Source organism: Prosopis cineraria, unplaced genomic scaffold (assembly GCF_029017545.1).
Source record: "Prosopis cineraria cultivar Desert tree isolate PC_DT_omini unplaced genomic scaffold, ASM2901754v1 PC1366, whole genome shotgun sequence".
Classification (NCBI taxonomy): domain Eukaryota; kingdom Viridiplantae; phylum Streptophyta; class Magnoliopsida; order Fabales; family Fabaceae; genus Prosopis; species Prosopis cineraria.
The window spans coordinates 15984-30850 of NW_026556691.1; the positions used below are offsets into that span (position 1 = coordinate 15984).

Below are 14867 nucleotides of genomic sequence, written 5' to 3' on the forward strand. Positions count from 1 at the left end.
TTTTTGCATTTTCAACTATTTGTAGAATATGCTTGATTTATGAGTGAATTTTCTTTTTCATACTAATTATAAATATATGAAGGATGACTTCAAAATTTCACAAAAAGCCTCATAAATTATTACACTATTTTAATTTATAATTCAATTACTATAAAAAATATATTTATTTAAATCTTGAACACATTAGTTGGGTTGTAAATTTTTGAAGTAACATAATTTATCACACTATTTAAATTTATAACTTAGTTAATGTGAAAAAGCACGTTTACGTATAAAACTCTAATATATTAGTTGAACTGTTAATTTTTTTAGGGATTCATAAATTTCAGGGGAAGACTTATAAATAATAATATTATTAAATTATTAAATATTAAAGTATTAGTATTTTAGCGAGACATTTTTGAAACAAATATATTATATTTCCTTACTTACCAGGTTTGCCAAAAATGGTGATTCAATAATCACTCCACAGCCAATCAAAGTGATTGGTCAAAGTGATATCTTGAATTTTTTATACATGTAAGAAATAATAGTTGTCTCTTACTCCATTAAAAAATATAAGGCATTTTTTGAGAAATTAAATGTTAAAAAATGTAAAACATTTTTAATCTTTCAAGGTGTAATCATTGTCTTTTTTTTTTTCAAAAGTGTCCCTATTGATAATGACTTTATATTTATTGTAAGGTGTTTAATAAGAATAAATATGAAAAAATAAGGTTATTTAAAAACTAGATAATTACTTTATTAAGGAGTAAATTTTGATTAAAAATACTTTATATTTTTAAACGGAGGGAGTAATATTTATTCATAATCTAGGGAACTCAATAGACATTTGTTTTCTTATAAGGTATAAGATAATTTTTGGATTTTTTGATAATTTTCTAGATCTTTTTTATAATTTTTGTGATCATAAAAGTTAAGATTTGTTAATAGTGAAAGCAACATTGTATTGTTTCTAATTATTTGAGGAGAATACTGCATCACAAAAAAAAAAAATGTAAAATACCAGAAGTTGAGAAGCAAAAATACTTAATTACAAATTTTGAGGTAGCTGTGGTCATGTTTGCCCTAAATTATAGTGTATATGCTGAGGCCACTGCTAGTTCTACATGTGCTTGTAAAAAAATTTCAAATAGCCTTTTCTCATTGTAAACAGAAGTCTTACATGATAATGTTATCGCATGAGCAGATTCAAAGTTCTACTGAGTGAACCAAAATTCCAATGCATGGTCAGGTTGATAACAAGTCTTCAAATAAATTTAACAAATTCGTGTCAAACAAAACGCATGGAATTTCACAACTCAGTAATTTTGTACAACAGTTCCCCCAACCATAGAATTTCTGATCAGCGTCAAGAAGCTGGTGTTCATAGAGAAGATGTTGGGTATAGCAGCTTCCCAGTAAAGCAGTCTATTTATATACACCAGATGAAGCTTCATGACCTCAGAAGGGCTAATTGCTGCAGATAACAAGTCAAGCAATTGTTTCCAGCTATACATTCATCCTTTAACGCTGGACATTGAAACAACAGTCACATAAAACCTTCATAACAAAATATAATATGAAAGCCATGCTATTTGTAAAGTGTAAACCACTAAATGTGTGGCTCATCTGTTATCCCAGACTCAGTATGAACAAAGGGCCCAAAAGCATGTCATTAAATGATTCAGGCATAAGGAAATTTTCAAAATTGAAAAGGGAATCTAAAGTTCCCTCCTGAGAACACAGACACTTAGGCATCATATAATGTACGTACATGCAATGATCTGGAAATGTAAGAGTAGGAACCAGGTGTCATCCAATGGAGACTAGATCCTTATCATCACGTGAACATACATTATATGGTAAGCACGAACATGCACTAAATTAAAACATAACTTACTTAGCTTTCTCTGCTGTATCTTCCTCTGACTCCTCAGTCGTGGTAGAATTCAACGCTGTTATCTTCCCAAAGGACTCCTTTGCATCTCCAAAGAAGTCTTTCACTTTATCAAGTACAGTTTTAAGCTTATCTTTTGTAGGAAGCTTCAATTTGGAAATGCAAGCACAGCAAAATATTACGGGGGAATATCATAAAATGGTATCTAACTAAAGAGCAAACACTTTGAAATGTGCATGCACAAAACTAAAAGCCTCTAAGGTTCACATTTTAGTGATAACGAATCAATGATAATGGACATTTGCCTCGATGGGAATGTTAGCAAGCAACATCTTCTGTTCATTACTTTTATTAGGGTTATGGAAAAATGTAACAAAAATACAACATGATAAAAATCTGAGGAATATTACCTCAATAACATCTGAAGAAGAGAGTGCAGCTCTAATATTGCCATTTTCCTGCAAATTTATTGCATGAAAAACTAACATAAATAAAAAGGTCTCTTGGTTATCACATTGGTGAAAGCAAACATCTCCGTTGCTCAAATGATTAAATATGGAATCTGTAAAATCCTATAAGAACATTACAATAAGTTTGTAGCCATATCTGAAATCAGTAGCATTGCGGAGCACTCGGTGCTGCTTGAATGCAGTTTTCTGTATTTCCTTTTCATCCTATTTGAAGTTTAGCAAGCAGTCAGTAAGATAGAGGAAGTAAAGCATTATGATGATTTTATAAGATCTCAAATAAGCATCAGCCCTGCAGCATAATAACTCTCAAATGAAATTTGTAAGTAAACGAAATTAATGCATCTTCTGTCAATTGATTCAGCAATAATTTTACTAAAGAAGTCCATAAATGAAGATTGGTACTGACAATCCATGCCTTCCAAATTCATAATAGACGCTTTTTGAGACAATGCAATAAAGCCAACCAAAACATATGCATAATGATATGAATGCAAGAACTGCACAAAGAGCACAGATTTAGCAGCATATCAACTTTACAATGAAATAAAATGTTGTAGAACTCGTACATTTCTCGCATTCAGTAATAAGTTTCACTGAACAAGTTCAGGCATGCAGATTGCCACGACAAACTGAAAATGCATGTCTTCCATGTTCATATATAGGTGATACTTGTGAGTTGTGATACTGCAAGAAGGCTTCTTTTTATGTCTAAGATGAAAAAGCTCAACAAGCAACAAAAACAACCAGTTTCATGGCACCAATGAATTCAACTTTCTGAAGTTTTTAAGTCAGAGTTAATAATGTCATTAAAAAACTAGTATATCAGACAAAATGAGAAAGAACCTACCCGGTAAATAACTGCTGCAAGATTCCTATCAAGGGTATCTTTGTAAATGTATTTCCCCAAAAAATTATCTTTTGCAGCAACCATGATTTTAGCAGTGGTTCCACCAGTTACTATGCTAAGAGGGTACCAAAGATACACCTGACGAGAACGATAAATTAGATTGAACTCCAATGAATGAGAGGGCAAGCAGAAAAAAGATCACAATTTAATCAGCAGCTGAAATAGAAGCCCTGATCGAATGCCATAAGATAGATCAAGCACAAATCCAAGGGTTACAATAATCAAGTCGACGATGACACCTTTTCTTGTTTGTAATATATCTGATAGAAAAGAAATAAGCAGTGACTGATGATTCAGTAAAAGCTACAACCATATGGCAAAGAGTATGCAGAGAATGGAAAAAGAAGACCCATATGCTCAAACTCAAACTCAACGCAATTTTTCAAAGCTTTCCAAATTGAAGAACTTGGGATCATTTGACTACTTTGTTATTAATCTTCTCATCATCCTACTACTTTTACCTTCTGTATTGGTGAAGTTAAAATCGAAAATTTCATCCAGCAAACACAAGTTAATTCACCATTGTAACTTCCAAAAGACGAGGAATGGATCACATGCCGTTCTTCCATCTAACCTTCAAACAATGGAGTGACAATGCCTTCCCACTTCATACCACCTCATCATACTCTCTTCAGAACACCCAAACAAGACCTCAAGCTTATATTCGACACTTGTCAATCAGACAATAAGCTCAAGTAGTCGGGAAAACTTCAAATTCCCGCCACCTCTAGATAAGAAACTAAAAACATAGATCAATTAATTTCCTGCCCCAGCATGATTTTCTGTTGAACCAAAACAAAAGAAACAAATGGACAGAATAATAGAAAAAGGGCCAGTATAAATTGGAAGAGTACGAACATTGGCCATCCGAATGAAGATAACAAATTTAGGGTTGCCATCGTCCTCAATCTTGGGCAATGGAGGAGGAGGAGGCCGCTGAAACTGACGAGCCATCATTCCCTTCTTGCCTTTCGCTTCAACCACCAGCATGCGGCGGCGACACCGCTGCTGAGGACTGTGGACAGCCGGAGTGGAGAACAGAGAGTGCCTGACCAAAGCGTCATCGTTTAACCTGGACGTGGAAGGAGGAAGACGAACAAAGGCGTTCAAAGACATAGTCGCTTCCATAATTTCTCGAGATTTCGCTGAATTCTTCTCACTACAATTCGGGCAAACGTAGCCAATGTGGATTAGAGTACAAGGGACAAAATATGAAGCAATGACTTCTTATCCACAAGCTCCACTTGCAGTAGGAAGAGGGAGAAGAAATGTGGAAACGCCTGTTCGTCTTACACGTGTCAGATGAACATGCATGAGAAATTCTTGGTCATACTATAGTCCACGGGAGATGGGAGAATCACATTTGTACTAATCTATTAATTTAATTGAGGTGATCAAGGCACAGTGGAGTGTTCGCTGAAGTAGAAGTTCAGATTAACAAAAATATTACAGGTACACGACATCTTAATTCTAATAATTAGTACATGACAAATGTACAATTTAATTTAAAATTATGTGTATAAACTATAAAGGTTTTACTAAATTCTTTATTTTATAGATCATTCAACTCGAATTCAATTTATTTTAAAGAAATAAAATTAATTTAATTATATTTACTATCATATAAAAGATAAAGTTATAGTCGCATGTTGCAGTTTAACATTAACATAATTATCATCATTCTTATGTTAGGCATAGTTGAATGCAATTATTTGGGGGAAAAAAATTAAGTAATCAACGCGATATCTATCTCGTATTTAGTTCTATTACTTTGGGTTTGAATTGAGTCAAATCCAACCATGTAAAAATTAAAACTCTTTCAACATAGTTTTTTTTTAAGAGAAAAAACTATTAAACTTGGTTTTTGCCATTCAATTCAACTATTATTAATAAAATAGTTGATGTTTTTTTAAAAAAATAAAATATATGATGTCATAAATACATGTTTTTAATAATTCCATACACAAGCCATTAACTTGATTGCTGGTAAGTTAAATAAATAATAGTATCCCCTGTACCTTAGATTATCGTCTCTCTTATCATATGGAGATGGAGGATGACGAGTGGCATTACGAAGCTCTTTGTTGATATTGATTTCTTGTTGAAAATTGTATTTCTGTTTCCATTTTTTAAAAAAGAATTAGTTCAGAGTCAATTTCCCTCTTCCTCCTCTGCCTTTCCCTCTGAAAACTCTTCCTTTTCAATTCTTTGCCAATAAGCTACAGAGTGCTTCTGGTATTTGATACATGAAAAAAAAGAAAACTTTTTTTTAAAAAAAAGAGATATATACTTTTTTCAATTTTCTTTTTCTCGAAAGATATTTTTACGTATGAAACATTACATGCTACATATTGGTCATTTTGTTCAAAGTGGCCTCAATATGGTGGTTAATGCTGAGTGTTGTTGGTCAGTGATCAAGGAGCTTGCCTTTTCCAACGGACAAAAAGGGGAGAGAAAAAAAATCAACTAGCCAAAATATTTTGAATTGATCGTATTACAGAAGGAAAGCAAATTCTACAATGATTAACGAATGAAATGTCATTGTAATACATACACGTGAAACCAGATTAAATAATGCAATATTATAACAAGAAGTCTGAGCATGTAAAATATCTCAGAACTACTATATCTGCTTCCTCCTAATAAACCCAATAGTAATACATGAATGGGATTGCTAAAATTCAAAACCAACTAGCAAATTCCCTCCATAGCATAACGTACTTCTGTCTCCCATGAACATCCATTCAAACCTCAGAAACTTAAACTTACCAGGTACAAACAGCGAAGAAAAGCAGCAACTATCAGATCAGAATCTAGCGTCCTGAAGCATATGAACCATTAATGCCAGCATGCCAACCGAAAAAATAACAGAATAAGAAACCATGGAACTTGCTTCTTTTAAGATGTTTGGGTGGCTATAGCTGTAGGGACAAGAATTGCCTCACTACTTGCAGATTTTGTAGCAGCAATCTCTTCTAAACGCTTCCACGTAGCTTCGTGTTTTGTTTTCCCCTCTTTGACTTTTGCTTCGTCCTCTTGAAACTTGTGCAAGCACTCTTCGAAGAACTCAGGATCGACATCTGAGAAAATCTTGCGAACATTTAGTGTCAAGCTCTGGACGACCTGATTCCAGTGGGCACAGCCACTTTTCTCCAAGGCAGGGAAGATAATGGGCAGAATCACTTTACGGTTTTGTCGGATTAAATTCTCAATGTGATCATTGTTCCACAAATACAGGGCCCTCTCAGCAACCTGCAAAAGAAAGCATCCAGTCATTATCTTGTCAGATGGAAAACATCCCAAGTATGAGGTTGTGAAATTATTTAGTGAAGCTCCAATTTAGAAAATAAGACTTAACTATTAATATATGCCATACTAAAGAGGAATATAGCTTCTAAATCACTGCAAAGCCATTAGAGTTCAATTGGAAACAACATAAACTGCTTCCTTCTATTAGTGAGTTTAGAAGTCAGCTTATCTAGCTATAAAGGAAACATCATAACAAAGCATCAACTTCACCATTGAGCTGGAACAGCTAAGTTTCCTCCTAAGCAATTCATATAAGGACGATGATTCCCCTTGTACCATTGGCTGATGTAACTCAACTTCTAAATAAATGGTTAAATGCAACAAACATAATTTTACAGATTAATCTTTAAAAAGAATACCAAAGGAGGATGTGGGGAATCGATGTTACCAATGTAGCACGTAGGTTATCAGTTTGATCTGATGACAGAAAGATTATGCCAGCATTAGCACAAACATCACATCCGTATTAAAATTGGCTGCTAATTGGTTTAATCAGTTTCTGGACATAAACCAAACCTAGCTGAACCAATAGATCATCCAACATTTTGTCCAAGATTATTGATAAACACAAATATTCATGCATCATTATTAAAACATTATAATATGCATCTTTATAAAATTTTGTTATGACTCCCATTGGAACTTGTTACTTGCTGGTGAGAGCATAGTGTTTTCACCTGCCAATTCACGAGTTCAAATCTGGCACCATTGAACCCCAAAAAAATAATAATAATAAAATAAAATCTTATGCACATTCACATGCATAGTTTTACCATTTTTTATTTAATTTAATGTTTTGTGCGCATATGAGTGTATATTATATTTATAATCCATAATACTGTTTGGATTCAGAGCATTTAATAAACAAGCTGGGCCAAATCACTATTTTTGGTTAATTAAAGCTTGGGCTAGTTCAATGTTAAATAAACAAGCTTGATCATGATGCTAATGCTCGGCTTGTTTACACTTATTCTGTAAACAAGCTGCAATTGGTTAGACTATAGTCCACTAAGTGGTGTGAGAAAGGAAAGGCACCTATTAGGCATGATTAGAATTCTAGTGATGTCAGAAGTGACAATGTTAAGGTAGTAAAAGGAAGATGAACAAGAAGCAAATAAAAGAAAATTCTGAAAATCATAGGGCAGAGGTTGATTGTAACTAATTATGATGAAGAAGGTGGGTGGAGACATTGTAGTGTGAGGGAGATAGAGAAGGGGATGGAGGGGTTGGCATTTTTAACCTATTGGGCATCATTAGGATTCTAGTGGTGTCAGAAATGACAATGTTAAGGTAGTAAAAGGAAGATGAACAAGAAGCAAATAAAAGAAATTTCTGAAAATCATAGGGCTGAGGTTGATTGTAACTAACTATAATGGAGAAGGTGGGTGGAGACATTGTAATGTGAGGAAGCTAGAGAGGGGATGGAGGCATCGGCATTTTTCAGTACTACCATAGTGAGGGAAGTTAAGGAAAGGTAAAATGGGTATTTAAATAATAGAAAGGGTATTTTAGTAGTTTCACATAACTAAACTTAGATTTAATGTCCAATATAGACAATTAGAGGCAATGGGATTAAAAAATTAGGGATTCAATTGCAAAATTTTTCAGATTAGATGCAATATTGCAATTGAAAATAAAGATTTTGAATGCATAAATGTATTTTCCCCCAAGAAAAATAAAAAATGATTGTTTTCTCTGCTTGCTTCCTTTTCAATAAGACTTAAATGATGCAAGTTGATTATGTGGGCTTCTGTTGACCATCAAACCATTTTTCTTTCCCAAAAGAAGATGAAGACACTTGTACGTGGTAGAATTTTAACATGTGTTGTCCCTTTCGACCCATCTTCTAAAATAGGAAGTGTTGTGGAACCAGAAGGGGAAAGGGGAAGAAGTAGGGGGGAATAGAGAAAAAAGGAAAGAGAGGGGGAAAGATAACTGTTAACAACCAAACATGGAGATACATGTTTAAAACAAAAAAGCAAATCATAATAAAGAGAATCTCAAATTTTAAGCTTTAATGGAAGGCAAGGCATGATCTTTACTTATATATTTAGGTCTGACATGGTTATTTTATTCTTTATTAGGAGTGTCATCAGGAAGGCAGGTTCTTTAATTCAAAGGAAATAGATGACAGTCCTAAAATTAATACAACAGGACAAAAATCATCATCCCCAATGATTATCAATAATTAGTAAGCCTTAGAAAATATAACTAAATTGGGATTCTTAGTAACTAATGCTATTACCACTTGAAGTATCAAAATACTAACCACTTAAGATTCCTCATAGCAAGGGCCAACCAACAATAACAACAAGCCTTATCCCACCACGTGGGATCGGCTACATGGATTATATGATGCTATTGTACTCTATCATTTATTAAATTTTTTTTTTGGAAAATTAATCTTTTAATCCTTTAACTTTTAACTCACTTGTAACTCAATCCCTCAACTATGACTCGCTACGACTTAATCCCCCAACTATAACTCACTGCGACTCAATCCCTCAACTTTTGATTCACCTATAATTCGGTCCTTATTTTTTAATTTTTTTAAAAAAATTTCTTGTCAAATAAGAGAGATAAAAAAAATACTCATATATTATTCTAAAATACCCTCCTCTTGTTCATTAATGTGAGATATAAGCTAACATGAAAAAAAAAATTAATAAAAGTTCAGGGACTAATTTGTAAGTGATTCAAAAGTTGAGGGACTGAGTCATAGGCAAGTCATAGTTGAGGGACTGAGTAACAGCGAATCATAGTTGAGGGACTGAGTTACAAGTAAATTAAAAGTTGAAAGACTAAAAGATCAATTTTTTCCTTTTTTTAAGGAATATTATTAATTAAAAGGTCTCACTCAACAACCTTCAAAAATGTTCTCTTCGATCTTCCTCTACCCTTCTTGACAGGGCTCAAAGTCATCTTTTTACTCTCCTCACAGGTGCCTCCCATAGTCTTTTTTCATTTTTCATTAATTAATGAATTCAAACTTATAATTTCATTTTTCATTTTCTAGACTCAGCCTCACTAAGTACCATTCTCTAAAATAGATTAATTACAAAATATATAAAATTTTTCACTAGTACATGTGGCAATTTCTTCATTTTTAAAACTGAAAATGTACTTTTAAGGTTATTTTATATCATGACTGGATCCAAACATACAGGGGTTGGTCAGTGTCAAGTTAGAAAAAGACAACAATAAGTTCTCTAGCATTTTATGAACTTTTCAAAAGGTAGTTGGCTTATGTCTAGTCATTGAAAACAGTGACAAAAAAAAAAAGCATTATTGAAGACAACAGCTATTATATTAAAGCTTGTGTTTAAAATGTTAGTCTCATTTGTTCAGTTAGCTCAAAATGGCTGTGAGTGGATTTCCATAAATAATGCATGACTAAAATCCAAATATTACATTACTCCCACAGTGTGATCTCAGTGCTACCACTAAACCGTTCAAGCAAAACATATCGTCTTGCAAACAAATCCAGATAAGATCGCTTCAAGAAAATGAGAAAGGATATGGCAGCATCATGATATGATTGACTTACTGAAAAAGCTCGTTCCTTTCCTTGTTAATTAGGAAAGTGAATATGTTTAAAAGATAACAACTAGCAGTGAGAACAAAGAAAACAGTTTTCTGTAAAATTCTGCCGTGTAATAACATAGCATGTTACCTGAAAGTGTGAGCTACTCAAGCATCGGGCAATTTGACGGACTAAGGGTACCATACATCTTTGGAATTCTGCAGGCTGAGTCACCTCCAGTATTTCCTCGAGCTCACTGAGGAACATGACCTCCTTTGAACTATTAGTGATAGGCCAATATTTCAGTAAACCCCTAATTACAGTGTCAGCAAGCTTGTTGTCCTTTTCCACAAACTGTGCAATACAGTATGACAACTGCTGATGGTACATAGCTAAGCATTTTGGTTTATGAAGAGGGATTAAAGCACGAACAAGAAACAATTTGTGCTCTTCCTTTAGTGGCAGAGCAAACCCATTAATTATACTGCCCAGTACCTCTAGAAGCTCAGCTATCCCATTAAATTTCTCCGTTTCAAAATAAAACGGAAGAAGATATTATTAATAGATTTCCTAATAAATGGGCGATGCACCATAAACTTTCCATAGACCCGGTGCAGGATTGTTTTCAGATATTCCCTCTCTCTCGGATCCTCTGAATCAAAGAGATCCAACAATCTGAGAACAAAAGAGTGATCTATGTACCTCTTTGCTAGTTTTGCATCTGTTTCTGGAGATGCAACAAACCTAAGAAAAAATTCATACACAATCTGCAAGTGAGACCAACCAGGATCCATCAGAGGTTCCTCATCTTCCAGATCAAAGGCTTCAGAAACCTTGTTCTCACGGGGCTGCGCATTGAGTGACCTGAATAAATTTACAGATACCATCTTGATAATCTGTTGCATGACAGTTTCATTGAATTTGGCACTCACAGAAGTAACATATTCCACCAGCTCAAGCAATGTCTGTCTTTTGATTTCCTTTTCTTTTATATGCTTTGTGGGGTCAGTGAAGTCAAACACTACACTGCACAAATGCAGTTTTCTGATGAATAAGGATTGCTTTTCAGAGTTCGAGACATCCCTAAACCCTGGCAACGCTTCATAAGGAGTAACTGCCACACTACCATTCACTTGCGAGTTCACAATAGAAGGGACATTACTTCCATGACCATATGCTGAACTGGGAGCAGCTTCAGAGCCAGGAAGAAACGTACTATTTGAACTCACTGGTCCACTACTCACAAAATCAGCAGCTCTAGAACCAGTAGTTTGAAGCAAAGAGGCTGTTGTTGGACCAGAAAATTCACGATTGTCAGCTGACTTAGATGGCTTCCTTGGAAGCTTACCAAGTATCTGTTTGATCATAATTTCAAACCTAACCCAACGCAGCTATTTGTAACCTTCAGTGCAGGACCCAATGGAAGAAGAGGACCCTATAAAGTCACAATCAGAGAAACTAAACCCACAAGCAAAACAAAAACACCACATAAAGTCAACAGATAAACAGAATGAGCATCACAAACTAATCACAATAACAAGGTACCATCGAGAAGCATTAACGAAAACATCAAAGAAGAAGAACCGCTTATTCAGGAAAAAAATCATCCTGACAAAAATTAAGGAATCCCCTTTCGTCTCAGGATAAATCAATCACCGAAATTTAAACTCATCAACCCTGAACTCATAAGCGAATAAGCAGAGACAAGAAACTCAGACACACCAAGCCAATAATGGCGTGTAATTTTTACAATAACACTTTACGGTTAATCATTTCAAGACAGAGGGTAGAAAGTATGCTTTCTTACCTGTTCGCATTCTTCCTCTTCAACCCTTTAAGATTAGTAGTTCAGTGACAAAACGATCTGCGAGCGATCCAGAAAAATAAGGTAGCATTTCACTATTTCGTCACGAACATAGTATGGGAAGAAAGCGTTCGAGAAAAGTGAAGAACTATAATAGTAAGAACATGGCATGCAAGAGGCAAAAGCGAAAAATGTAGAAGATAGAAGAATCCCAGGTGAAAATTGAAAAGACGAATCTTTTTTATTCTTGTTGAAGCAAGGATCTGGTGAGCCTAGAGTAGAGGAAGGAAGATATATATCATCTAAAAATAAAAAGCTGAGAAAGAAAGGCAAGGTGTTCCCTATTTATTTATTTATTTATTTATTATATAAATTGCCTGGTTGGAGAGTGAAATGAAAGTTACAAGCAATAATAATGACGATGACGATGGATAAAAATTTTCAAAACGAATAAACTAAATCTGAAAAAAAAGGAAATAAATTTGATTTATTCGTTTATCTACCTTTAACAAGGTTGAACCATAAAATAATATAATTTGATTAAATATATAATAAAAATTCATATGAAAAATCATAATATTTAAATAAAAGTCTTTCATTCTTGAGTAAATGAAAAATGTATTCATAAAATCTTCTACATATCTTATAAAAATAATAATTATAAGTTTCTAACAATAATAAAATACAAAAGCATTAAAATTATTAATTAAAAAATTTATATTTAATTTAAGATTAAATATTTAAGAGAAGAAAGCAAAAAATAAAAATAATAAAATCTGACCTCAAGTCAACCCATTAACCCATTGAGTTGGCTAAATTTATTCGAATTGAAGCTAATTTGATAGGATTAAAGCTGAGTCATGGATGACCAATTTTTTCAATCAACTCAATCAATTAGGTGATTGATTCATTAATTTATAGGTCAACTTAACTTATTCAACCTGGATTTACAAACAATAACCTTTAGTTTTATTTTTCATCATGATTTAGCCTTATATTAATGTCTATTTTCAAGAGCCGTGACCGCTTCAAGATAAAGTATCTAATGATATAAGTTTAATTTTCTCATCGCATATTAATTTTTTTTTTTTAACATAAGGCCTGTACAAGTAGGTGATATATCTAGGGTTAGGAAACAAGTAGGCCTCACCTGTATGGACCCAGCCTTTAAGCGCTTAAGCCCTTAAGTTCAGTTTCTTTAAAATGTTTCATTTTTTAAAGCCTGGCCTTTATATAAAAGGCTCAGGGGTCAGGCTTGTAAGCTTTTATTATTATTTTTTATTTTTTGAAAGTTTTAAAAACTAAAATTTTTAATTATAATATTTAATATATTTTTAAAAATACAAATTATAATATTTAAAAATTAAAAATAAATAATAGAAATTCTAATTTTAAAGTATAAACATTTATTCTAAAATTTAAATTTAATTTAAAAATTAAAAATATTTTATTTTTTAAGAAAAAATAAATACGAGCCTAAAAGGGTCACTCAAGCCTGTTTTTTTTAAAGTCTATCAGGGCTGGGCTTGAAAGCCTGATTTTCTTAAAAAATATCAGTTTTTCAAATTCTAACTCTTATAAAAATGAGCTTAAACAGGCGGCCCTACAAGCCCAACCCTTATTTCCGACTCTAAATATATCAAGTGATGTTATATTTGGGAATATAAAAAATTTTAATATTTAAATTATCATCAGAAATTTAACCTATAAACCAATCAATACATTTATTTATTTATTTAAACATATAACAAAAATGATCACCCAATTTTTCATGACAAATAGTTCTATATATTTTTTTAAAAAACAAAAAATAGGAACAAGCTACTTAATTTTTTTATTTTTTATTTTTAAATCACACTGAATTTAATTATTATAAATTAAATTTAATAATTTTTAACTTTTTTTTGGCAACAACTTTGTTCAACTATTATCATAATCTATCACTATTAATTATTACGACTATTTTCATGGTTATTCTTTTAATTCTAAAATTATTTTTAAATTAACATAATCAAATAATTTTTCTGTTCTTTTGAAAAAAATTTAAAAATTGGTTTGCAAAATAATTTTTTTAAAAATAACACCAAAACAAAACAAGCACTAAAATCCTTATTTCATAGCAGGTAAATTGATGGGATGGCAAAAAATGTTGGAGTAAATTTTTATATTTTAATTTTTTTTATTTCGATTTATTAAATATAAAGTCATGATATTAATTCATGAAATTTTGCAATATTAAAATCGACCTCAAAGAATTCTATTTTTAAAATAAAGTTTAATTGATACATAAATTCATTCTAAATTCATTTAAATAAACAATACTATGAACCGCCTGATTAGATAGACGCCATGCCAAATTCAAGACTCGTTTATTTAAAATTAAAAAATAAGTAATTTTAGGTAATTTATAGATTTTAATAAAAAATTATATTGTAAATATTTTATAAAAGTAAAATTTATTTTATATTTGGTTATAATAATAAAAAATTGATTATTAGTTTTTATTTTTAAATTTATAGATTTTACAACTTAATATTTATTTTATTTTACATTATGACTTTTTTTTATATTTACTAATGATATGCCGTTGTCTATAAATAATAAACCCGTGATAAATTTTAAATTTTTAATAATAAACATATTGTATATTAATAATAAATTTTTTGTATATTAATGAAAAACCGCCATACTTTCAATTTTTCAAAAACTATATTTTCTAGGTACATGATTTCAAAAACCTGTTGACATTTTTTTGGACCAATTTATTCCAATATTTTATATTTTTTTAATTTAATTTTTTTAAAAATGTCTTATAACATTAAATGGGACGAGTAATCTAAAGGTTTTATTGGGCTAGAACAGTTGTACAAAAGTTACCGGATATATATTGGCAAAAAGAACTAAAGCACACAATTATGAATTATATCTGAAAATAGATTAAAAAATGAACAACTACACATATATAAATAAAAATG

General features: G+C 32.0%; 1 protein-coding gene and 1 pseudogene across 2 annotated transcripts; both read right to left on the bottom strand.

Moving 5' to 3' along the window:
• Positions 1-1124: 1124 nt before the first annotated feature.
• Positions 1125-4468, bottom strand: LOC129299958 (protein HHL1, chloroplastic-like). 2 transcript variants are annotated; one of them, XM_054938455.1, is made up of 6 exons: positions 4115-4468; positions 3197-3334; positions 2467-2553; positions 2290-2337; positions 1883-2025; positions 1125-1512 (listed from the first exon to the last, which is right to left on the bottom strand). In XM_054938455.1, exons 1-6 carry the CDS (start codon positions 4382-4384, stop codon positions 1500-1502), a joined length of 699 nt encoding a protein of 232 aa, XP_054794430.1. In that variant the 5' UTR covers positions 4385-4468; the 3' UTR covers positions 1125-1499. The 2 variants fall into 2 exon arrangements, with proteins under 2 accessions (XP_054794430.1, XP_054794432.1); XM_054938457.1 differs by lacking the exon at positions 1125-1512 and having other exon boundaries at positions 1879-2025.
• A 1245-nt stretch (positions 4469-5713) lies between these two features.
• On the bottom strand, positions 5714-12199 carry LOC129299963 (serine/threonine protein phosphatase 2A 57 kDa regulatory subunit B' theta isoform-like; annotated as a pseudogene).
• Positions 12200-14867: the final 2668 nt, after the last annotated feature.

Bases quoted from the DNA above. Each gene is read 5' to 3' on its own strand.
- LOC129299958 (XM_054938455.1), bottom strand. From the start codon at position 4,384: ATGGAAGCGACTATGTCTTTGAACGCCTTTGTTCGTCTTCCTCCTTCC. The intron at 3,335-4,114 runs GTTCGTACTCTT...CGTTCTCGTCAG, and splicing joins TCTTCATTCGGATGGCCAAT to GTGTATCTTTGGTACCCTCT. The intron at 2,338-2,466 runs GTAATGTTCTTA...ATAAATTTGCAG, and splicing joins GATATGGCTACAAACTTATT to GAAAATGGCAATATTAGAGC.